Below are 24,915 nucleotides of genomic sequence, written 5' to 3'. Positions count from 1 at the left end.
CCCCGGCCGTGCCGGGGTGGGCGAGGGGACACCGACGGGGCTGGGGGCACCCGGTGCGGCCCCCCGGCACCCTGAGATACCCTGAAATGCGCCGGGGTGGGGTGGAGGGGCCCCGGCAGGCAAAGCGAGCGGGTTTTGGGTGCTGAGCGAGCGGCTGGGTGGGCAAGGAGCGAGCGGCTGGGTGGGTGCAGAGCCAGCCTCGGGCGGTTGCCAAGCGAGCAGCTGGGTGGGTGCAGAGCCAGCCTCGGGCGGTTGCCAAGCGAGCGGCCGGGTGGGCGCTAAGCGAGCCGAGGGGGGTTTTTTTGGGTGCCGAGGGAGCGTCGGGCGGGCCCGCCGTCGGTCTGAGGCGCCGGGTTTTCCCCCCGCAGAGCGGTAGCCGGAGCCATGAAGTGCCAGCTGAGCCCGCGCCTGCTGCTGCTGCCCGTCCTGGTGTCGCTGGCGCTGCTGGGGCTGCGGGTGCAGCGCTTCGCCGAGGAACCCGTCACCACCGCCCCCGCCCTGGCCGGCGGAGATGCCGCCGATCGGCAGCGCCCGGCCGGGCCGGGTTTCCGGTGGCACGGGGCGGCGGGCGCGCGCGGCAACGCCACGGTCAAGCCGCCCCCCACCCGGCACCCGCTGCAGCCCCCCTACCCTTACCCCTACCGCTTCCTCCTCAACGAGCCCCACAAGTGCCGGGACCAGACGCCGTTCCTGGTGCTGCTGGTGGTGACGGAGCCGGGGGACACGGCCGGCAGGAGCGCCATCCGGCAAACCTGGGGCAACGAAAGCTCGGTGCCGGGGGTCTCCATCCTCCGTCTTTTCCTCCTCGGCGTCCACCCGGTGTTCCGGCAGGAGCTGCGGCCGGTGCTGGAGGAGGAGAGCCTTCTCCACCACGACATCCTCCAGCAAGACTTCTTGGACACCTACAACAACCTGACGTTGAAGACGCTGATGGGCATGGAGTGGGTGAGCAAGCACTGCCCCAACGCCAGCTACGTGATGAAGGCCGACCGCGACGTCTTCCTCAACCTGGGTTACCTGGTACAGCAATTCCTCATTCCCCCCAAGAAGAACTTCATGACCGGTTACATCTACCGCAACACGGGGCCGCTGCGCAACAAGGGCTACAAGTGGTACGTGCCCCACGAGGTCTACCCCAACAACACCTACCCGCCCTACTGCGGCGGACCCGGCTATGTCCTCTCCGGGGATTTGGCAAGCAAAATCTACGCCGTCGCCCAAACTTTGTCCATCATCAACATGGAGGATGTCTTCATGGGCATCTGCCTGCACGCGCTGGGCATCAGCGTCACCAACAGCCCTTGGGGCGTCTTCAACATGTACCGGATCGAGTACGAGAAGTGCCGGTTCTCCCGGTTGGTGATGGTCCACCACTACGAGCCCCAGCAGCTGCTGAAGCTCTGGCCCGGCTTCCAGGAGCCGAAGATGACGTGCCACCGCTAGCCACGGCTGGAGGGCCGAGCCGTGCCGGGGCTGCCGGGCACCGGAGCCATCCCGCAGCCCCAGTGGCGGGTACCACTGCCCTCCCCGGTGTGCCGAGACTTGCCGGCTTCATCCCCTCCGGTGACTTTCTGGCCAGTCTCCGGCTCTCAAGCAGCCGCTTGGGGCCGTCTCCAAACCTCGGGTCTCTCGGGGACCCCCCGCCCCTACCGGGGATGGTTTCCACCCCCCCATTTTGAGCCACCAGCTGGTTTGCACTGCTGGAGCCGAGAGCTTTGCTCGCCGGACCAGCCACTTCACTTCATTAGATCTTTTTAATATTAGTAGTGGTATTATTGGTTTTTTTTTTCTGTTGTTCTGAGCCAGCTGGTCACGGTGGTCTGGGACCCCACCGGCAGTAAAGCTGTGCCCGCATTAAGTTATGGCTGATATTTATAATAAAAGGCTGAAGCCAGCCGGAGCAACTCGCCAACTGTCTCGTTTCTCCTGGTGCCAACACCACACCTGGGCTGCCCACCGGCACGAACCCCCCACCATCCCCTCTCGTCCCGGTGTGCTGGGGAGGGAAGCGTCACCATCCCGAAACGCCGGCTCAAGCCCGGCCTTTGCTTGGGCTGTTGACTCAACGCGGCCTCACCGGCGGCGGCAGAACAAGCGCCGGTTGGGGCGTTACCGCACGGGGTTTGGGTCCAGCTCTGCCACCAGCCCACAGAGAACGAGAAACACCGGTGCAAGGTGCAAAGTTTATTCAACTAAGTGCGCCGCGCCCGGAGGAGGCACATTTACACACACGCAAAACGCACGTGGCCAAACGGCACCGGTGCAATAACTGATAAGGCTCCAGCTATTCCCAGCACTGCTTAAAGGAGCTAAAGCGGCAGCTCCGGTATTATTTTTGTTGGAAAAGGGGCAGTTTTGTAGCTCAAAGCCCTGCTGCCCCGCAGCTTTGGTTTGAGAGATGCGATCTGGCAGCTGCCTGCACCAGAGAAGTGCCGGAATATTTGGGAGCAGGAGCTGCTCCGCACCCTTGGTTCCCTTGGGACGGCACCTGCGCGTTCCCAGCCTTGCAAATGCCGCTCCACCTTTCCCAGAAAGGTGAGTAAACTGAAGCCACTATCCCTGTTTAATTTTCTTATGGTTTTGAGGAGTGCCGTAGTTACAGGCAGGATCTGGCAGGGCCGGGAAATTGCCCAAGAGCCATGAGGATTATCTACACCAGGAAGTCCCCGCTGGCCCTTGCTGTGAACCATCACACCATGAACCTTCTCACCGCGTTCAAGGGTCTCTCCTTGAACGCCCCACCCTGTGCCAAGAATTCGGCACCTCTTCCCAACACCCACCGCGGCGCGGGAACGGAGGCGGCCCCCTCACGCGGTGGGTCTGGGGAGCCGCCGCCGCCGTCATCTCCGGCGCGGGGGTTTAATCACCGGCAAAGGCAATAATTTGGTCTTACCCAAGGCTCCAGCCAGCCCTGCTTGCTCCTCCGGTGGGCTCAGGCTGCCGTGCTCTCGGAAGTCCATAATCTCCTCCTGGCCAAAGCCCCTGGGGCGGTTTAGTCTCAAAACTGAGAGTTTAAGGTCATTCAAATTGCAGAAAGTGGAGAATATTCTGAATTTTGTTTTTTTTTTTCAAGAGAGGCAGGAGGCTGCCGCAGTGGCACGCACCGTGAAACGACATGCTCGGAGACCAAGACATCAAGAGTTTTGTGTTTATTTGTCTACATTCAGCTTACTCCAGATGTACTGCCTGAGGGATTCAGGCATACAAAACCCACTCTTTCCCACTGGTTTTTAAAATAAAATCTTCACTTATAAAACTGAAACACTAAAGCATTAAAATACAGAAAGCTCGTTTAACTCACTTCACAAAAGCATTAACAGATGACATATCCCTTATCTATTTAAAGCCATACTGTGTTCACACTTCCACGTCAATTTTTAAATAGAAAAAGGATACTGAAATTGTATTAACTCAAAAAAAAAAAAAACCAAAAAAAAAAACAAAACCCCAAAAAATTCCTATTTAGACAAAGTTGTAATGGCAACTAACAAACCATTAAATACAGAGATGCCCAAATACAGCTAAGTATGGAATTACAGGTACTCAACCATTAGTGACCGGTATCACAAAGAGCACTGCAACATGGAACGGGGGGGAAGGGGGGGGGCAAGGGAGGGGTTTACGTGTTTACCGTGATGCGATAAAACTGAATATTCAAAGGGTGGCGAGCGCGGGAGGGAACAAAGCTCCGCGCCCATGGAGGAAGGGGCGGCTTTATCTGTACTGGTAATTCATGCTGTGGTCGTTTCTGCCGTAGCCGCCTTGGGACGCCTGGTAGGAGCTGGGGGGGCCGCTGTAATTTTGGCCTGAACCGGGGGAGTTGTAGTTGGACTGAGAGGAATATCCACCTGCGGGGGGGGGGGGGGTGGAGAAGGGGAGAGAGAAGCGCTCGGTTACCATCGCGGCGTGAAACAACAACAAAAAGCTGTTTCAGTGCAGAATCGGAGCTTTTCCTCCGATCCGGGAGCCGCTGCCAGGCAAAAGCACACGCGGATGGGAAGACGCTGCCCTCGCATGGAAAAATACATAGGGAAGTGTCGTATACTGACCTTGCTTACCTTGGTACGAGGACCCTCCGCCCCCAGATCCTCCCCCATAGCCACCGTGTGAGCCGGTGTTGTAGGAGGCACCTCCCGAGTAGTTATTTCCTCCGCCTCCGCGGCCGCTGTTGCCACCGTAACCTGGAAGGGAAAACGCGGTGAACACGGCCGGTCTCCCCGGCGGCAGCAGCTCTGCCTTCATCGCACCCAGAGAGAGGTTTTTGTCTGCTGTTAGCAGCAAAAGGGACGATTATTGGAGGTGAGGCGACTACCAGGGGTTCGATGAGCGAACCCCTCTCCTTGGGCTGCTAAAAGCTTCACGGAGAGGTCTGGCTGCCAGGGGCAGCGGTGGGATTTCCCCACAGCTTGCATGAGCACGGGCGATCCACGCTGAGGAACGTGCGGATCCCAAGCGCTCAACTGCCCGACACAGAAAGTAAAGACTCGATCATCAAACAGTAACTCAAGAGCAGAGCAGGCAATTCCACCTTCATCCTCCAGAAGGCAAGAGCATCTCCTCAGGGAGGAGCAGACCAGACCGCAGCAGGTTTCCTGGTTGGTTGTCAATCTCAACTAATTAAATCAACTCAACCAGAGCGCTTTAAGCCCTCCAAGTTCACAGAAGTATGGGACGGTTTGGGTGGGAAGGGACGCTTGGAGCTCAGCCCGTCCAACCCCCCCTGCCACGAGCGGGGCCGTCTTCACCGAGGTCAGGGTGCTCAGAGCCCCGGCCAGCCCGGCCCCGAAGGGTCCCAGGGACGGACGGGGCATCGACCCCCTCCCTGGGCAGCCTCTGCCAGGGCCTCACCCCCCTCGGCGGGAAGAATTTCCTCCCTAGAGCCGGGCCGAATCGCCCCTCTTTTAGCCGAAAACCCTTCCCCCTTGTCCCGGCGCTGCCGGCCCGCCTAAAAGTTACTCCTTCGTGTAGGACCACACGCCTACGGAGCGCGTATTTCCTAATTATCGACAGTTTGCATTTTACTCCCCAGATAAGCTAAGCCAGCACTCACTAAATTTGCTCTCGTAGTTGTAATCGGAGCCTCCGCCGCCAGGCGAGTTGTAGGAATTGGAGTAGGAGGAATAGTTGCCTTGGCCGTGGTTGTAGCCTTTCTGTTTGCCCTGCGGCGGGCCGTAGTTACTGTACTGGTTTTGGTTGTAGGACTGCTGCTGCTGGCCCTGGTGGGACTGATAGCCCGAACCGTAGGAGGGTTTTTGCTGTCCTCCATGCTGCTGTTTCTTTCCACCATGTTTCGGAGGAACGGGCGAGTTGTAGTTATCGCCGCCTTGGTAGTAGGAGCCGTAGCCGGAGGAGCCGCCGCCGCCACCTCCGCCGCCGCTCCCCGAGTTCGAGTGGCCGCCGTTGCTGTAGAACTGGCCTAAACAGAGAGAAAAGGGTCAGCCCCAACAGCGGCCGCGTTTTGGAGCGGGTGGGGCAGGCACCACAAGGCACAATTTTAAAGGTTAAGGCTCATAACGCGGTGAGATTTTTACCCTTGCGAAGGCAAGGGTTTAGGAGCGGTTTAGCTCTTACGCTGGTGAAAGGTTTAAGAAACTCCACACGAGGCCAAGAGGTGAAACATCTTGTTCATTTAAGTAGACAGGGAATTGTGAAATACATCGACATCGTACCATTGTCCAGTCACCCTGCAATCTCAGTGAACGACGCCCAGCCAGTTCTCCCACAGCTTTAATTCCAGTACGACCCCAATGTTTAGGACTAAGCTCAGGGCTACGACAGTTTCTTTAATGCATGTTACAATAACTAACAGTTATTACTTCAATGCTCTACAAAGATTTAAAATCTGGTGCTCAAACTACATTTGAGACAAGTCAGCCATCGACGGCAGCTGATGCTCGGTCTCCGCAGCAGAGAGACACGGTAACGAGGAAGAATCTCGTTCCTGTAATGAGGAATTATGTCAACATCCATGCAGATCGCTCTAACACAGCGAGCCATCCGTCTGGATTTACACGGTGAGTGAGCAGCAAGAATCCAACGGAAATTAAGACGTGCGTGCACAGCTCATCCTATTTACCTCAAAGTTCAGGTACTACCTCCAGGATCCAAGGTTACCGAAAACCTCTAACGGATCAAAACACTCCAGAGAGCCTGGATGCGACAGCATGGTACATAGTCAAGAGTTAGTCTGGGTTTAATTTTATTTATCAAGAGTACTACAGTCAAGCTCTTTGAGCGATTCTTTTCCTGCCCAATTTCTGCGAGTTGAACTTTGGGGCGTTCTTTGCATGGGGATTAGTGTGAGAAGACTTACTCTACAGTCAGACTTGTCGTATTATTCGAAACTAAACTTATTTTCAAGGAACAAAAGCCACTAGAATCTAACTAAAAACCTGCACCAGTGTCTGTAATGGCGTGTACGCTCAGGGAACGGAGCTACACCTCTAAAAGAAGGAAAGATTTGCTAGTGCCTCCTCTGAAATGGAGGAGAGGGTGGGGGAGAATTTAGTAAAAAAAGGAGACAAAAGAGTAAAATCTCGTGCCCTTTACTTCTGCAATTCTGTGTGAAACTACCGGGACGACTCACGGGGAAGCTGAATCCCAGGTCAGTTCCTAAATTCAGGGTGTGTTTGTGTTGTGAAGAGCTGCAGCTCTTCAAGGCACCTAGCTTTTCATTTTTTGATTGTTCAATCGATTCTTGTCTACACCCCCCTGCACTACAGTTAAGACTTTCTACGGAAGAGTTTTTTTTCCTCTTCTGCAGAAGATCACGATTTAGTTCTGCAGAAACGAGGTTCTGTAAAAAAATTTATTCTCCAGCCAAGAACACCAAGGCTGTAGCAAATATTTCTGCTGAATGAGAGATACCTCGCTCCGTCACTCATATAAAATCCCCGTCTTTGGTTCCAGCGCGGGGTTACGACTGGCAGCGTGTAAATTCAAGCTGCAGATGCTGGAAGTTGATCTATCCCAAGTCAATTATTTCTGGAAATTCCGTTTTATACCAACACTTCATATTTAACTATGAAGTTCTCATGCTGTTTGACATCGGATTATTTTTGACTTTTCCCCAAATCAAAGCTAAGGAATAAAACTATCCATCACACAAGCAGTTACTCTAACAGGTAGTCGCCTAGAAACCGGCAGTTTTTCCACCTCATTCAGGACAGGATCTACTCCCTTGTATAAAAAGTCAGTATCTCAAACAATAGCGCTCTAAACAAGATAGGGCATGCATCATTATTATTGTAAGTATCTGCTAAACACCTTGGACTTTTTTTTTTTTTTTAAACCTGGTGCTTTGTAGGTCAGAGGTTTTTTTCATTTGCTTTGTTTTTGTTTAGCTAGTTTAATTACTGAGTTAACTCAAATGTTGTTGAGCCTCACAAGTTAAACGAATGCAACGGTGCAGGCTTTGCAGCTAAAAACAGTGACAAACAAAATTACAGTTTTAAAAACAAATACCGTAGCAAGAATAAAGGACCAAACACTTGGAATTCAGAGACTCGGGTCTCGACTGGCCAATTGCGACATTTCCCGCAATTCCCGATTCCGGTGAAATTTAATTCTCCAGGCAATTAGGTACTTGTAGGGCGATGAGCGTTTTCCAGCATGGCTGCCGAGCCGGCAGAGCTTTGCCGTTAAGTGCTTTAGGCCCTTTATGCTTGGCTCAAGAAAGCCCATTTTCACGTTAACGAACGAATCCATGCATTTTCAGAAGTTACTAACATGGTTACACTAACCCCTAACGCCTGGATATTTATTGTATCAGGATCGGAAGCACAATTACAATACCTTTGAAAGTACACTAGCTACCAGCCACAACAAGTCACATCCCTCAGCGATAATCCACCAGCGTGTTACAAAGGATGTAGGATTAAACTTTAGCACACACGATTCCACGTACAAGTCAACATTTCGCATGCTTAAAAAGCTGGGCTGTACTATATTCAGAGATGTTGAAAAGTCTTCCCAATATCGAGAGGCGTGTACCCAATTGCTGGGATTTATTAAAAGGCTCAAATTTTGTACAAACCTGCTGTAAATTAAGACAAAGGTAGATTAAAACACTTCAGTTTCTTAAAATAAAGTAATGCTTTCCATAAAAAGCAAAGATGGGCTTTTTTGCCTTTACGCTGAACGGAGCTGGCTTGGAAATTTGTGCCAAGTGCACAAAAACATTCTCGGATAATTGGTTCCCCCTGTTGTGTACATCGATACAACCAAGTTCAAAGGCAAATCACAATAAAAACTGCCACTGTCTTAAGTTCTGCAGGCTAAGAGAGTTTCAGACAAGCTGCGGTGAAAAGCCACTGTTGAGAAACCCAGTGAAGCACAGGGACACAGCACGAACACTTTGGGTTTTGGAGTTCGAGAAATTGGAGTAAAAAGCTGTTTTTTGTGCAATACTTTTAGATGATCTAGGAAGACCCAAAATCATGATAGCCGTAGCAGTCTGTGAAAAAGTCACCTACAAAAGGGGGAGACAGAGCAGAGAAAAAAAATTAGAATTCTTTTGAAGATGGCAAAATGCGCCACATTTGAAAGTCATGTTTTAGATTTCTCTGCTCCTGTCACCCCCCAATGAAGGCTTCTTCTCAAGACCAATCGCTGTGTATTTTCAGGAAAATCACATTCAAAAGTGTGGCCGATAGCTTCACGTGGCTTAAAGCAGAGAAATTTAAAATATTCACAGTTTTAGAGGAAACGTGAAGTCACCTGGATTCGCGTTTTTAACTTTTTAACGAGTACACGAGCCATCTTTCATTACTTCTCATTCAAAAAAAAAGAGAACCCCTTACAAGAGGGCTTCCGCACAAGCGCATCACCGCACGGTGCGACCCAGTCTGAGTTTCACACCCCCAGCAGATCGATGCGTTTCCAAATTTAAGATGAAGAACACTTACTATAGCCTGCCGTTGCAGAATTGCCTCCGTAACCATAGCTTCCATATCCAGCACCTAGATTAGAAGAAAAAGTTTAAATAAAAAGGAAATCGAAGCATACGAAGGCCTTGAACTTCCCGTCGTGCTACAAGACGCCACAAAACGCTAGCGGGGATTAATTTGCCTGTCGGGGTTTTGGGAGTTTGTGGCACATTTAGGGTGGCAAGAGTCAGGACAAGGCGCAGGCAGCATCTCACCTGCATTCATGTAGCCGCCGTGATTGCCACCGAATCCGCCCCTGCCTCTTCCGCGGCCTCGGATGTTGCCGCCTCTTCCACGACCGCGCATGTTGGGCGGAGGGGGCACTTCGTTGTGCATGGGGCCTCCCATTCCGAAACCCGGGTTGTGCTGCTGAGGGAAGAGAGACATGTTAACCAGCTCTGGCTCCTGAGCCTTGCCTCCAAGGTGAAAACAAACCTTTCAAGAGGATGTCGGGAGCTCTAGAACACATCAGGTACCCGCCTGCCTTAAAAAGAAGAGGGGCTAAGCCAAAAGCAACGGGGGCGGGGTACCAAATAAAGGTCATGTCCAGAAAACAGAGGCTGTCTTCCGTAAAACTGGAAGGTATTTCTGCTTTCAAGCCCAATGGCCGTTAGCAGATCCTGGTTTCCCTCCACACCTTAAATTACTTTCCCCTCCCAAAAAGGGATTAAAATCATAGAGCGGGAGACAACTGTACTACAGGACCATTAGTGACGCCACAAAGTCACTGAATTGTGACATTTACTTACTTTTACGGCAAACTTGGGTCCTCCCCTAGCTGGCACGGGGGGCCTCTTCTTCTTGTTTTGCTCAATGGCAACAGGAGCATCTGGGAACAATTTCTCTAGCGCGGCCAGAGCAGCGTAGGCTTTTGCCACCTTCTTATTTGAACCAGCTCCTTGGAATTTCTGCCCATCAACCTCCACCTTTAAAAGGGATTAAATCATTGCATGTAAGCGGAAAGGGCAGGAACAGAAGCTGCCACTTGGTAAAATTAACCGTTTTTTCTGGTGCCTGCAAACAATTCCAGAAGTTGGAAGTGCTCAAGGTCAGGTTGGACGAGGTTTTGAGCAACCTGATCTACTGAAAACATCCCTGCCCACTAGATGGTCTTTAAAAGGTCCCTTCCAACCCAAACCATTCTGTGATTTTATGATTTTAAATTCTCACGAAGTAACTAAAATTACAGATATCCGAGTTGGGATGAAGGCACAGAGCGGGGACCAGAAGTCACCTCACCTCCATGACAAAGCGCTTGTCATGACTGCCGCCCGTTTCTGAAATCAGTTCGTATTTCAGCCCGCGCCTTTTCTCGTGAGCTCCATCACAGGATTCTTGCCATGCTTCGTCAGAATTGGTCCCTGTTGTTTCACATTCTGGAAGCAAATAAGCAGCGATGAAACTCCAAGAAAAAAAAAACTTAACGGGCTTGAAGTTGCTTCCAAAACACGTAGTTTGGAAAACATCTTGAAGAAGATAAGCTTGGAATAAGCTTGCCTGATGTTTTACCTCGTAAATTGTATCGTGACAGTAACTGAACTGTACAGTGCACCGTTATAGCAACCTGTTGCTAAAAGGCGCTTCCGATGATGTCCTACAACATCATCCCAAAGAATGAGAGCCACCCTTTTCCCCTTCTTTGACTGTGCTCACCTCTGGGGTTTGATCTGAAGGAGGAGACGCAGCAGTGGGCGTCGAGACAGTTTCTACTACAGGAGGAGGAGCGACAACGACTGGTTTCTGCTCTGTTTCCTCTGCTGATTCGTCTCCTTTCCCAGATTCTTTGCCCTCCACTCCTGTGGGTAAACCCATATCTTGCAACACCTAGGGTAAGGAGAGTCAGAGAGATTACTGAACAGTACTTACCTCAAAGAACCACTGGCTCTCATGTGCCCTACCCATTTTGGGGTAAATACTCGAGAAGGCTGCTCAAGAATCTTTTTATTAATTCTGTTCAAGGGCTACGCATTCCCCAAATCCCGCAGGCACTTCAAGGCCTAGGAGGTACGAAGTCCTCTGCCCTGAGACCTCACGCATAACAGACTACACTGTCTTGGTGTTTAACTTTCTCCCCTGTCTGTCCTGAAGGGTTTATGACATTTTTCATACATGGTTGTTGTCATGACTGTTATCGCCATCAATCTGGTTGCCCTTTTCAACTTTGAGAGGTCAGCAATCAAGCTGCCTCCTAACGAGAGCCCTCTGGCAGGAATTAACGTACACAGCTCTTACCTTCACTGCCACGTGCAATTTGGCTGTCTTTTTGGAAGGTCCTGATGCCTCAAACGTGCTGCCATCGATTTCCACAGACATTGTAAAGATAGGAGCGTGAACAGGACCAGTCTGAGACACAAGTTTGTACTGGAGCCCAGGTTTTAGCTGGTTTAGTTTCATCAGTGCATTCATGGCCTGGGGAGGTTCGAGTTTTTCCTCTGAATGGAGAAAAAAAACCAACAGAAGTTTGGGGATGTTTGTCACCTCTTTCAAAGAAGCATAACTGATTTCAGACAAGCTCTGATCTGTGTTTTCCTCCTTGTGAGAGTTTAAGTTATACCAAGTAAAAATCTTACAGTGTTAACGTTTTGGGTTTTTTAAATTCACATGCCCTGTAGCCCCTATTTACAGTGTCACCCAAGACCAAACACCTGCAAGAGTTCTTCCACAACCTGCCCCCCGCCTCAGCCTGAGAACAGCTCTCGGGTAGCCATTTGTACCTACCTCTTGTTAACTCAATACCTTTTTTCTGAATCTTCTTTTCTTTTTGCTGGGAGATTTCTCCTCTCCGTCCTCCTCCATTGGACGCTTCATTGGGGTGACAGCATACGTTGTACTGGGAGGAATCTGGACTGTAACAATCACAACAAAAACCCCTAAGTATTCCAGTTTCCAGCAACAAGAGCAGCAAAAAGCCTTGGAAACGTGGTTTGTGGGGTTTACCCCCCCAGCCCGCCTCCAAGTACCTACCAGTATAGTCAACGGGGTTTTCGTTCTTTGGTTTCTTGGGCATTTTGGAAGGTAGGGGATCCATCCCCAAGACTTTGTGAAGCTGGCCAAAAGCAGCAAGTCTCAGAGCGTGCTAGAAAGATTAAACATGTGTTACTGGGACGCGCAAGCGGCTCCACCAATCTCTGTTCCCTGCACAGTTTCAGACAGGAACATTCTACCCACCCCTACACAGAAATCCTCATCAGTTTAAATAGGACTCTCTGAATTTTTGAAGTTCAACCCAAAATACGGGTCATGGTAGCAAGTCACTATTTAAAACCTGATACTTTGCTTCTGGTTGGCCAAGCTACAAATTCCTTATTGGTGTGGGACCCATTTTTATTTCTTTACTTGACTAGATATTAAAAAAGTTAACACCGACCTCCGTGAGGTTACTATACTACCATTAACCAATATGGAAGTTCAGAGTCAGTTGAACTGATTAAGTTTTCGTAACATCTGTAGTCAAAACTATACCTGAGCACTCTGTGTGATATCTTCCCTTTGTTGTCTGTCTAGATGCCCAATAGCATCAGTGGCTTCTTTTTCACAAGGATCATAAATACCAGAACCATCTGAAGGCAGGAAACAAGGAAGATATGCAGAGAATTATCCTGGTGTTTCTAAAGAAACTAAACTAAGTATTCCCTTGGCATCAATCAACACTCATCTCGAAGAAGAACACGGACTGACATGATCCATCCAATGTCCAACATTCTGAAACTTGTCTGGACCATTTTACACGTACAATTACCAGTGAAGCTGGTCACGACCACTCAGGGAACCAATTTTACGCTTGCAGAAACTGGTACCCTCTCTCTACGGGGGTTTAACGTCATGGGTCCGTAGCTTTGAACACACGTGCCCTAAGTAACAGCAAGGTACTGTAGTACCCGTGTACGCTGGGGGCTTTCTGAGCTCCGAATCTAGGCTGCCCGCACATATAACAAGGGACTTCTCAAACACTAATGCAAGGTAACCGCGCCTCGAAGCTTCAACCGCGTTTCATTTCAGCTTCGCTTTGAAATGTAAATGCAGAGAACCACCTAACCTGGCATAACGATTCCCGAGGCAAGGCATTCAAGAACTCTCCTCAGAGCCTCGCCAGCGCCCATGGGTCTGTTAGCAGTTCCAATAGATTTCTCACACAGCAGCTCTAGAGGCTGAAAGACAGTTTGGAAAAGTGAGAGGAGCAAAGGTAGGCGCTTGCGCTGCCATTACGGCCAGAAGCTGCTTCAAATTCACAAACGATTAACGATTTACACTGTAGAAATTGTTAACTGATAAAACGATTTACACTGTAGATGTTTGAAACGTATCTTTTAAGGGCAGAAACTTGTTCGTACTACATAAACCTCTAACGTATGAAACAGAACGTGCGCAGACTGAAGAGAGCTGAACGCCAGCTTGGAGAAGTGGTACCAAACCCCCAAAAAACGAAACAAAAAAGGAAAAATTACCCATCCTCTCAGCGGTGCCCAAGTAGGAACCCGAGTACACAGATCTCGCAACACTCGTATCACTATGACGCACGACTTCAGCCCGTTAGCCCTGGCCTAGAATAAGAATCAAAAGCAGACATACATTCAATAAAAACACCAAAACTGCTCATTCGCAGACATTCATTTTTGCGGTGCTACTTTGTCAAGGGTAAACAGTATTTCGCGTTACCATTTTATAACTTATAACAATAACTGGAGTGTACAAAGGCAACATTACTCTTAACACAAAGCAGCAGCTATGCATCTACTCTTTAAAAAAGGTTCCTTCCAAACGTTTAATTCGCTTAAGTGCTTCTTTAGCAACTGTACCGTTGACAGACGCTAAGTCCAGCACGTCTAACTATCATCCGACGTTAAAGTATTTTAAATAAAAAAAAAAAAAAAAAAAAAATAGTTAGCCCCTTAATAGTTTACAAATTTTCTACTTAAAGACAAATATAAGAACAAAATGCAAACCTGGAACCACTTGGCGTGTCGCAGTGACGCCAAGGCAGCAAGGCATTTCTGCCTGTCCAGAACGTCCGGGGAGTCGTTGACTGATAGCGTTTCTATTCGTGGATGGAATAAGAAGACAAGGCACAGTTTGACCAAGGGGGTTCTGTCAGGCGGAGGAGAGGGGATGAGGCAGCTTCCTAACGGGCAGCTGAGGCTCCCAAAAGATCCTGATCTAGATCCTGTAACCTGGAAGGATGGGTCTGCAGTGCGCTCGCCTAGCGGCCTTGCTTAGAAATTAAAACTGCAGAGGGGGGGGGCGGGAAGTTCAATTAACAGGGATGGACTGAAATCTATTCTGCAACGAGGAGATGGGGCGTGAAACTCGATGGGAGAGGACAGAAATCCTTTGCGACTCGAATGCAGTGGTAGCGTATGAGGCCGGTAATAGGTAACAAAGGGAAATTTAAAATAAACCCCCACTCTGTGTTTAGCTTTAGTGGAGAAGTGGGGGGAAAAGCTTTGCGAGGATCAAGGGAACCCCCTCCGCCCATAAGGCTTGACTGCCCTGGCCCCAACCCGTGACAGAGAGCGTCCTGTTGGTCAAAGGTCCAGCGTCCCTAAAATTGACAAACTAGAAGGCTTGGTAGACGAGGTCAGATATCAAAACCATAGACAGTCAATAGAGCACAAAGATATCTTCCAGTCTGTGCTGCAGCAAAAATTGAAGATATGGTTTGAAAAAGCGCAAAGTTTCTCAAGACCAGGGTTTTAGATAAGGCTAGTGCACAGAGCGAGCGTTTGACATCCACCAATTCCACAGCGCGATGCCTACGATACAGAACCCATCGTAGTGAAGCAATTCAAGCGCAAAAAAACCAGTCTGTGAATTCTTATTCCAAAGGGAATTTGAGAGCGAATGGAGAAGCTAACTTTATCCAAAACTCTGCATCACTTTCTGGAATTCTGAACTTTAGCTGATGAAACAGCCAATTGAGGAGACCCAGAGCAGCTATCATTCTTGCTGCAACACAAACTGCGTGGAACATCCAATTTCATGTACATGCAAGTCATTTAACAAGAAGCCTTCAAGAATCTTTTAAATGTATCTGGTTTATATTTTTATGTCACTGTGCAGGCCACTTACGTGGCTAGGTACAAAACAAGATTATACAACAAGATGACGTATTAGTGAACTAAAGGCCCAAGAAAAAAAAAAAAGAAAAGAAAAAGGATTAAAAAAAAAAAAAAAAGCAAAATCCCATCTGAAAGGTGCTACTCAGTTTCGGAAGCTCAGTCTGAATAAACCGTGACCGTGATCTCATGAGGTTGGTGTTGTCATACGGAATTTTGAATTTGCACAAAAATAATCGTTGCTGCTGCTTCGGCTGAAACTGAAGAGCACGCTTTAACAGTGAATTAGCAACGGAAATGTACGGGTTTCCAACCAACTGTCGGCTGTTTTCAGTCTTCCATACCTCCAGCTAACTGTTTTTCCATTTCTTCTCTGACTACGGGCGACGTCAAGTGGATGGTCAGTGTCAACGGTGGCTCTTTTGTGTTCTTAATTACAATTGCAGCATCACCAACTGACTGGATTATTTCGTATTTGTCTTCAGTAATAGCCTGCAATATAATTTCACCGCTTAGCGGAAGTCTTAATTAATTTCTGAGTGATTTGCAAACATTCTTTTCCAGCAAAAAGCAAGGTCTATAGACCTTGCTAAAAAACAAAAACAAAAAAACAAAACTAAAAAACAAAACTTCAGCTAATAAAGGGAAGTTCATTTATCAAGGCAATTCCAGAATAACACTACATGCCTATGAAAATTACTTTTCCAAGACAGAAAAAGGGTATCAAAACAAATGTCATCGGTACCTTTTTAACCATTTAAAACCTATTTCGGTTGTTCTGTCACAAGCACGCACAAACATTGAAAGGTTTTACTCACAGCAAGCTGTACTCCGAGATTGTCAGCTACTTTCTCCAGGAGATCTGTGGTGGGTTTATCTTTGCACAAAAGAACTAGCTCAAGATCCAAGTCCCCCTTCAGTAACAGGCCTTTTGCTACCAGCCCCTACACGCATCACTCCACGCAGGGTCCTAGTCAACTGCTCTGTGGCCTTCTGATCCCTGCAAACACACAGGCTACAGTCACGACGGCTTCAAAACTACAAGAAGTTAACTGCAGCCAGGTAAGCACGAACGCTCAACCCAAGCTAAGGGATAGAGCTGCAAAGATTAAACACGCTGCATGACCCCCGCTGAAGGATTTACTACACCTGCATGGGAACAGTCGCTTCAGTCCCGGGTTAGTTAATTCCTCTTAATTCCACAGCCAGGGAAAACAACTCTTCCACCTCCAGCGAGCGGATTTTTACTAATCTAAGTAAGAAGGTGCTACTACTTCTGACAGTGCCCCTTAGAAACACATGTTCGGTGATGTTCCTTACCCTCCTTCCTTGTTTCCTCTTCAGCTGCTGTCTCCATGGACTCTGTTTCTGGCTGCTCCCCACTGACTTTTTCTTGCTCATCGATCCAGTCGGAGACAGCTTTGAGTGCTCGCTCCGTGTGGGACACCATATTCTGAACTGCCTCCAGCTCCTCCTGTGTCGGATAAACGGCCGAATGTTTGGCCATCACATGGCGGTCGTCGTTCACAAAAATACGCATTGGTCGCTGAAAAGGGATTTTTAAAACAATTTTAGAGAGAGCTGAAATGCGGATACTCATCTTGCGAGTCTGACACCCTCCCGATCCTTACCATTTTTGCTTTTGAATGTCTGTCCGAGCCTTCAAAATGTGCTTATTTAGATTCTTCCACCAAAAAGACTGTACCAGTACCACACTTTTCTGTAATCTGAAAGCAACAAAAAACCAGTTAGCAACGCTGGCAGGCTGGTCCTTCCCCGCAGCCTGCTTGCTGACTGTGTGTAGGAACAGAAATAACTGGAATTGATAATTGGAAGCAATAACAGAAATGAGAAGTATGCAAACTTGTTAGTGAAAGCCCCGTTTTCCGCTCCTGATGACTTATATTCTTAAGACGCGAACAGTGCCCACGATAACGGTTACAGCCAATGCTGTCACACTGCTGTCACCCCAACTTGCACAGGCTGCCCTCAAAGAGGGTTTGCATTAACTGCTCAGTTTTACCTGCCCAGCAGTTTAACGAGCACCATACGCTCATTTACCATCCACCAGCTCAGCTGTGGAGCAACAGCCAAGCACGCTGCACACGGCAAACTCTTTGAACCATTCCCTCATACAACATCCCGCAGAAGCAGAGACATCCCAGGAGCCTGAGCTGCACCCAACTGCTCGATTTTCCCTCCTACTGCTCGTTCGCGGCCATAAGTATATTATTTTGGCTCTTTATTCCCAAGAGGCTTTCCCATTGAAATTGGATTTTTCCAAAAGCTCCTGCTCATATTTCTAAAACAAAGCACACTGAAGGTAAAGCACTCCCCGACACATGCCGGAGCAGCCTGCTGGGAAAATTAACAGTCTACACGCTAATATAATTCCACGAAGTAAAGAACCAGGCTGCCATTGCCCGGTTGCCAAGCGAGGCGATAGCTTTCATTCGTGCTACTCAGAAGCAACTATTTGTAAAGATCTTTTTGCCACATACCACTTTTTACCCCAAATTCATTTTACGGCCCCAAAGTAAACAAGCCTGCTTTTAATTAGGATCAGTACGAGACAAGTTCAGTGGCTCCATCGAGTCTCTTCACTTACTTTATCGGGCAGAATTAGTATAAACCTACACCAGCATACCTGCTTTTGAAGCAAGCGCTCTCAACTCCTAAAATCCAACAGGCTAAGCTGAAACTGCAACAGCTTAGTTCCGAACGAGAAGCCGTTTTCGAAGGGAACTAACCCACCCCGATAGCGTAAGCCCCAGCTGAGGCTGTGAACTTCTTTCGTTAAAATTCAAGCACTTTGTTGCTCAGTTTTAGCCAAGGGGCCTTCGAGCAGAGAAACATTTGCGTCCTGCAGGACTGGCTTATGCTTTGTGGGAGAAGACAGCTTCCCAAGATCGCCTTCAGATGCAAGCAGGCTTCTGGCAAGAACTTCAAAATGCCACCCTGCACCCACCAGGATCGACTCTTTGGCATCAGTATCGTCATTTCCTGTGCAACTAGCATAAGAATCAGCAGTTGCTTGATTCATGGTCATTAATTTGACCAAACATCTTTAATAAAACTCTTGATTTACCTCTAACTGAAACCACGCAGGGGCAATCCCAGTCCTGCAAACACCCAATGTTTCATGGTAACTCCAAGAATTGTGATGTGCCATTTAAAAGCCTTAGCACAAGTGAGGCAAAGGAAGAGCCTCAGCACCTGAAGATGCTAGAGATGAAGGTCATCGTCATCTGCATCCACCAGCTGTTTCACTTCATTGTACAACCAAGTACACATCAAAACTGCTTGGTAACTAAGGCTTTCGGAAACACTGCTGGAGAAACTCGTCAATCACGCCTCAATGATTCCAGAGCTCACAACCAAATCTTGCTTCTCTGGAAGTCCTTCCGTTTTGAATGAGTTTCACTCAAAATGAAACCAGACTGAAGCTTGCTTTTGCTTTTTTCCACTGGAACCTGCCTTGAGTCAGCCCCTTCCCAGCCTCGCCGGTCACTGCTACATACAGCTCGCAAACCCAACGCTTTACTTTTTACACTTTACAGATGACACAAACTGCAAGTAAGCCCGACCGATCTTAAGTATGAAGTGTCCAAGATACTGGAATAGTATAAAGTATCCAGGATACTGGAATAATAATAAAACAAGTAACTAACTGCCCAAATACTTAGTGCTTTACTAGAGTAATGCCATTACAACTCTATAAAGTAACATGAAGGGCCTGGGCAGAAATCGGGACCCTGCTGCGCTACTTGTTTTACAAACAGAGCTGGGGCTTACTGAAGAATTTTCTAGGATAAAATTGGGAAAGCTCATTTCCTCGAGCTGCCATCGCTGTACAGACTATTCCACGGCACAGAAATACCTCCGATTCCAATCCTGCAAATGTTTATGCACAGGACAACTTTGGTAGTGTTAGAAATCTGGATCTAACTGTAATTAAACCCAGATGCTAGTGCCCGCTGAGCGGGGAGAATTATTCCCAAGCTACCTGCAAGAACCCACAAGGCATCTTCTCATGTTTGCGGGTGCCAGCCTCCCAATCCACTCCTACGTTGGACTGGACCCTGAAGAACTCATACACTCTGTATGCAGTTATTTTTCTTAAAGCTCCCTTAATTTCCTCCAAGCAAGGTAAGAACTAAGTTGAAATACAACCTAGTGAGGCAGCTGTTTCTACAGTCAGAAAATACTACAACAGCCTCAGAAACGAGCGTCCCGTTTCCTGCGATTTCTAAAGACGGACGTTAGCGCTCTTGAAATCACTGAAGTTCCTTTCAAGTGAGAACCCAGGAGCTGATGCTGCAGCATCACAGGATTCGTGCCTCTTGGGGAAAAGAACCACAGAACAAGTTAAAAATACAAACGTGCTCAATAACACCCAATTCCTGACATTGCTCTTGAGGCCGATCATCACTAAAATTTGAGAAAAAGGAGAAACTTTTAAATTCCACCCTTGTTTTAAGCCTCACCTGCTCTGCTCTCCCCCTCCTACCATTTCCCCTACCAGCTTGATTTCACCAACAAACTTTCCACTCAATTCGAGTCTTCTGACAGCATGAGCAGACTCTCCAAAACATTTGTTGGCGTGGGGGTGGATAAGAAAACGATAAAGAGAATGCAAAGGTTGAAAACTCGGCCCTAGATCAGGGAAAAGCTTAACGCACGTGAAGAAGCGCACTTCGTTTTAGAAACCTTCTACGTTTTAAGAAAGAATTAGTCATTTTCAGCCTATCGTACCTGAAGAGGATGACTGAAGGAACGCAAAGCCTTAATGCCTGGCTTTTGTTTGTGTGGGGATGGCTGCCCTGGCAGGCAAAGCTCTTCCAGGTCTAAGGACACCGACAGCATCTATTCCCCATCACAAGGCTACCTGGCCGACCGAGGTGATGGCAAACAAAAGCTGTTGGCTCTTGCAAAGCGGATTTTTTAAAACATTTTTTTCTGAACCGTCCAGCTACAAATAACGGGATCAATGAGAACAAGGGGAATTGCAAGGAAGCAATGGGAGAACCCGGATAAAAACCCTGGAGAGCGAAGTTTAGGAGAGGAGAGCGCGGTCCTGTCCCTGATGGGAGGAGGTAGGGATGTAAATCACACCAAAGGGGATGTTTCCACCTCACCTGTGCCCCCCACCCCCCCCACACCCACCCGAGACAGCGGGGAGAAGCCTGCAGGCCCTGGGGGGGGGGGGGGGGCGGGAAGGGTCGTGTCGTCGCCCCCGCCCCCCCCCCCCCCCCCCCCAGGACCGACCTTTCCCTCCTCCCCGCTCCCACACGGGCAGCACCGCCCGGCCCCACGCGGGAACCGACGGCCACGGGGGGGGGGGGGGATGGTTAGCGGAGGCGGGGGGGGGGGGGGGTGAAGGGGCAGGCGGGCCGCTGCCGCCATTTGCAAACGCGGCGAGAACAAAGCGGCGGCGGCGGGAAATGGGGGTGGTGGTGGGGGGGCTGGAAAGAGAGCACGGCGCGACACCCCGCTCCCCCCCCCAAAACCGGGCGCGATCCCCCCCCCAGCGCGAGGGGCGGCTCCGGGGGGGGGGGGGGAACCTGAGGGGACACACACCTACACGTAGCGCAGTAGCGCAGACCCCCCCCACACACACCCCTTCCAATTCCTGAGCCCCCCCAGCCCTCCCCTCACTCACCCCCGGCCCAACGGCCGCCCGCCGCCATTTTGTCTCCACAGCACAATGGGCCGAGCGGGAGGGAGGGAGGGGAAGGAGGGAGGAGAAGGGGGGCCGGGTCACCGCCGGCGCGGCCCGCGGCTCGCCGCCACCCCCCCCCACACACCTCAACCCCCCCCTTACCCCCCTCCTCCGCTGCTTTGCCCCCCCCCCCCCCCCGCCCCTCACACACACATACACACAACCCCCGCCCCGCTCCAAAACACAGGCCTACCCGCCCTCCTCCGCGGTCCGTCCCCCCGGGGTTGGGAAAGGCAACGCGGTTCCTACCGGCGGCGAACCGGGGTGGGGGGGTGTGTGTGTATGTGTAATGGAGGGGGGGGGGGGGGGTGGGAGGCCTCCTGCTCCTCCCTCAGCGGCGGCGGCGGCGGGGCCCGGGCCTGGGCCTGGGGCCTGGGCCTGGCCGCGGTGCGGGGCGCGGGGGGTGCGGGGTGCGCGGATGCGGCGGGGCGCGAGACTGCAGCGCGGGGGGCGGAGCCGCCGGCCGGCGGGGGGCGCGCGGCTGTGCGCGAGGAGGGGAGGGGAAGGGAGGGAGGGAGGGAGGGGGGGGGCGGAGGAGGGGGCTGCGGGGGGCGTGCGCGCGTGTGTGTGTGTGAGTGAGTGAGTGTGAGTGTGAGTGTGTGTGTGTGTGTGTGTGGCTGGCGGAGGGGCGGGAGTAGGGAGTCACGTGGAGCGCCGCGGTGGGAGCCAATGGGTGAGGCCGGCGGGAGGGTGACGGAGGTGGGAGGTGCTTTGGTGGGACGGGGGGCGGCGCTGCGCAGGCGCGGAGAGAGGGACGGGGGGGCGGGGGCGGAGCGGGACCGGTGGGCTGAGGGGAGCGGGCTGAGGGGGCCGGTGGGCTGAGGGGACCAGTGGCCTGTGGGAACCAGTGGCCTGAGGGGAACAGTCTGAGGGGGCTGGTGGGCTGAGGGGAGCGGGCTGAGGGGGCCGGTGGGCTGAGGGGACCAGTGGCCTGTGGGAACCAGTGGCCTGGGGGGAACAGTGGCCTGAGGGGAACAGTCTGAGGGGGCTGGTGGGCTGAGGGGAACAGGCTGAGGGGACCAGTGGCCTGAGGGGACCAGTGGCCTGAGGAGACCAGTGGCCTGAGGGGACCAGCGGCCTGAGGGGACCAGTCTGAGGGGGCCAGTGGCCTGTGGGGACCAGCAGCCTGAGGGGAACAGGCTGAGGGGGCTGGTGGGCTGAGGGGACCAGTAGCCTGAGGAGACCAGTGGCCTGAGGGGACCAGTGGCCTGTGGGGACCAGCCTGAGGGGACCAGCGGCCTGAGGGGACCAGTAGCCTGAGGAGACCAGTGGCCTGAGGGGACCAGTGGCCTGTGGGGACCAGCCTGAGGGGACCAGCGGCCTGAGGGGACCAGTCTGAGGGGGCCAGTGGCCTGTGGGAACCAGTGGCCTGAGGGGACCAGTCTGAGGGGGCTGGTGGCCTGAGGGGACCAGCGGCCTGAGGGGACCAGTCTGAGGGGGCCAGTGGCCTGTGGGGACCAGCAGCCTGAGGGGAACAGGCTGAGGGGGCTGGTGGCCTGAGGGGACCAGTAGCCTGAGGAGACCAGTGGCCTGAGGGGACCAGTGGCCTGTGGGGACCAGCCTGAGAGGGCTGGTGGGCTGAGGGGACCAGTGGCCTGTGGGAACCAGTGGCCTGAGGGGACCAGTCTGAGGGGGCCGGTGGGCTGAGGGGACCAGTGGCCTGTGGGAACCAGTGGCCTGAGGGGACCAGCAGCCTGAGGGGACCAGCGGCCTGAGGGGACCAGCGGCCTGAGGGGACCAGTGGCCTGTGGGGGCCAGCCTGAGAGGGCTGGTGGGCTGAGGGGACCAGCAGCCTGAGGGGACCACAGCCCTGAGGGGACCAGTCTGAGAGGGCTGGTGGCCTGAGGAGACCGGTGGCCTAAGGGGACCACAGCCCTGAGGGGACTGGTGGCCTGAAAGCACCAGCCTGAGGGGACCACAGCCCTGAGGGGACCAGCCTGAAGGGACCCGTGGCCTGAGGGGACCAGTCTGAGGGGGCTGGTGGCCTGAGAGGACCACCCTGAAGGGACCAGTGACTTGTGGGGACTGGTGGCCTGAGGAGAATGTGGGGCACAAAGGGTCCTGGCGTGCAGGGGAGGGCAGCCCCTGAGGGGCTGAGCGCAGGGGTGCCCACCCTCGGGGCCCTGAGGCCTCAGAGGGGGCAGCGGGCCAGCTGCCCGCCGTGGAGGTGAGCCCTTCGGGACGGGGAAGGGCTGCCGCTTGGATTTGTGCCGACGTCCACCGACATCCCGCCCCCGGGGCCGTGAAGCTCGGGGCAACCAAGAGCAGGGTTTGGCCGAGAGCTCGCTGTCCCACATAGAACGACAGGAGTCGCCACGATATAGGGTTGATCTATAGCAGGGCACGAGTCCTATAGGCGCAGGGGACATCGATGGGTGTCTGTCACCTTCCATGGAGCAGCCGCCTGCGATGTGTTGGTGTGGCGGCAGAGGGTGCCACCCAGCCACGGCCACAACTCGTTAGAGCGGTAATGGTCGTGGCAGCTGGAGGGACCGGGAAGAGATGAACAACCTCGCCCCGTACTAACTAACCCGGCATCAAGCTCCCAGAGCTTTGGGGGGCAGGATGAGGCCCCGTGGTCGCGGGGGCAAGTTCCTTCTCCCACCATAACATAGAAGGGGAACGATCTCAAAGACATCTTCTGCTTTTGTTGAACTCAAGTATGAACTTAAATGATCGTAAATGTCCAAATGAACGCTCGCTCCTTAAAAAAAAAAGCCTGTTAAACCTCTGCCGGAGATGGCCATCTTCTGTGGGTCAAGGATTATTTGACAATACCTCGTACTTAGTCAAAAAACCCAAGGCAGCGAAGCCCCAAACTCTGAAAATAGGAAGCGGAGCGTTAAGTTGTGCACTGAAGGAAGCTGTAACGGCCCGTTTTTGGGGCGAAAGCCAGCTGTATCAGTCACACGGACCGTCACGCTCTGCTCTTTCTCCAGCTGTTCTGCACTGCCGGGCAGAAAAATGCTGCGGAGACGAGCAGAAGCCACAACGAAGAGGAACTAATGAGCGCGGTTGGACCAGCGGCACCCCGGAGGTTCCCTCCACTCCCAACGCCTCTCCGAAGGGCTGCAGAGAATTTGGTAAAGGCTTTGCCGTGATGTCAGAGCCCCGTGAGGTCAGAAGGAAGCGCGCGGCGGAAGCGAGGTCCAAACAGGCACTTTTATTTGTGGTTGCAACGCTGACATCAATGGAACCGTCACACACGACATCAGGAACGCGCGCGGACGCTCCTGTCGGAGGTGCGTCCTTGCATAGGAGCCCCGGTGCATAGTAGCGGTAGTTAATGCCTCAGAAATACATTAAAAAAGAAGGAATTTGTTTTGCAGAACATCAACCCTGCAGTTTTTAGCTTTTTTTTTTTTTTTTTTTTTTTTAGTTTTTTTTACTTGCCCTGGCCCGATTCAGGGAACGGATTCGGAGCATGCGCGGTTTATAGGGACAAAAGTTGCATTTCAGTACTGAAAAGGGCGCGATTATTCCCAAAGACAGACAATTAATGCCTTTAAATACACAGCTTTACGCGGGAGACATGCTCCAAGTGCACGGATCGCTCCACGCTTGCAGAAACAAATAACCCAAGTCCCAGAGTGAAGCCTTTTCCGGACACTAAAATCCCGCTGGACAGCTGCCCTCCGCCCGAGTGGCTCTGTTTTTTTCCAAAACCTCCTCATTTACTGGAAGATTTGCCTCTCTGCTTTCCGAAGCTCTCGGTGAGCACAGCGCGTGTAGTTTTCAGCTTTGAAAAGCCGGCTGCTGCTTCGGCTTACTGGAAATGGGAATCCCTAATTCCACTCCTCAAATACCGAGTTTACAGAACGCAGCGGAGCCAGCCCCACGGCCCAAAGAACACATTTTGCTAAATTTATTCTCTACTTCAACATTTGTATTTCCAGACCTAAAAACCTCTACTGTATATGGGCTGTTTATGCAAATAAATCGAGTTACTGATGGTCCTCTGCTATTTCGGACAGCGTTTCCACAACGAAGGTGTCTCGATACAAAAAGAGAACAGCTAAAGTCGAGGAGCGAGAGTAAACTTAACCCTCTACACAAAAATTTCAAACAGGAAATAAAACAAACCACCTCAAAACCTACACAAGGATGAGAGAGGAAAAAATTAAAAATAATTCAGGACCAGCATCAGGCTGCAGAAAATATTTTCTCATAGGTGCTCGTATAGCTGTAAACTGAATGTATTCCCGTAATTATT

General features: G+C 51.4%; 2 protein-coding genes across 2 annotated transcripts; one reads left to right on the top strand and one right to left on the bottom strand.

Annotated features, from left to right (window-relative positions):
• The first annotated feature begins 376 nt into the window (after positions 1 to 376).
• On the top strand, positions 377 to 1,904 carry LOC115348221 (beta-1,3-galactosyltransferase 2-like). Its single transcript, XM_030030615.2, has one exon. It carries the CDS (start codon positions 385 to 387, stop codon positions 1,441 to 1,443), a length of 1,059 nt encoding a protein of 352 aa, XP_029886475.1. The 5' UTR covers positions 377 to 384; the 3' UTR covers positions 1,444 to 1,904.
• Positions 1,905 to 3,134: 1,230 nt separating this feature from the next.
• Positions 3,135 to 21,032, bottom strand: ILF3 (interleukin enhancer binding factor 3). The gene is given in 23 exon segments (XM_041127231.1): positions 3,135 to 3,848; positions 4,059 to 4,181; positions 5,051 to 5,416; positions 8,907 to 8,960; positions 9,143 to 9,296; positions 9,677 to 9,853; positions 10,167 to 10,243; positions 10,246 to 10,303; positions 10,581 to 10,751; positions 11,160 to 11,357; positions 11,646 to 11,773; positions 11,892 to 12,003; positions 12,390 to 12,487; positions 12,964 to 13,075; positions 13,373 to 13,468; positions 13,871 to 13,962; positions 15,325 to 15,472; positions 15,799 to 15,924; positions 15,926 to 15,980; positions 16,301 to 16,316; positions 16,319 to 16,526; positions 16,612 to 16,707; positions 20,896 to 21,032. Coding segments are annotated over 22 exon segments (2,706 nt in total). The 5' UTR covers positions 16,615 to 16,707; positions 20,896 to 21,032; the 3' UTR covers positions 3,135 to 3,714.
• Between the last annotated feature and the right edge of the window lie 3,883 nt (positions 21,033 to 24,915).

Source organism: Aquila chrysaetos, chromosome 11 (genome assembly GCF_900496995.4).
Source record: "Aquila chrysaetos chrysaetos chromosome 11, bAquChr1.4, whole genome shotgun sequence".
Classification (NCBI taxonomy): domain Eukaryota; kingdom Metazoa; phylum Chordata; class Aves; order Accipitriformes; family Accipitridae; genus Aquila; species Aquila chrysaetos.
The sequence above is the reverse complement of the archived record's forward strand: the minus strand, read 5'-3'. Positions and strand labels throughout refer to the sequence as shown.

What these genes read in the sequence shown, in the direction of transcription:
- LOC115348221 (XM_030030615.2), top strand. Translation starts at nt 385, where the DNA reads ATGAAGTGCCAGCTGAGCCCGCGCCTGCTGCTGCTGCCCGTCCTGGTG.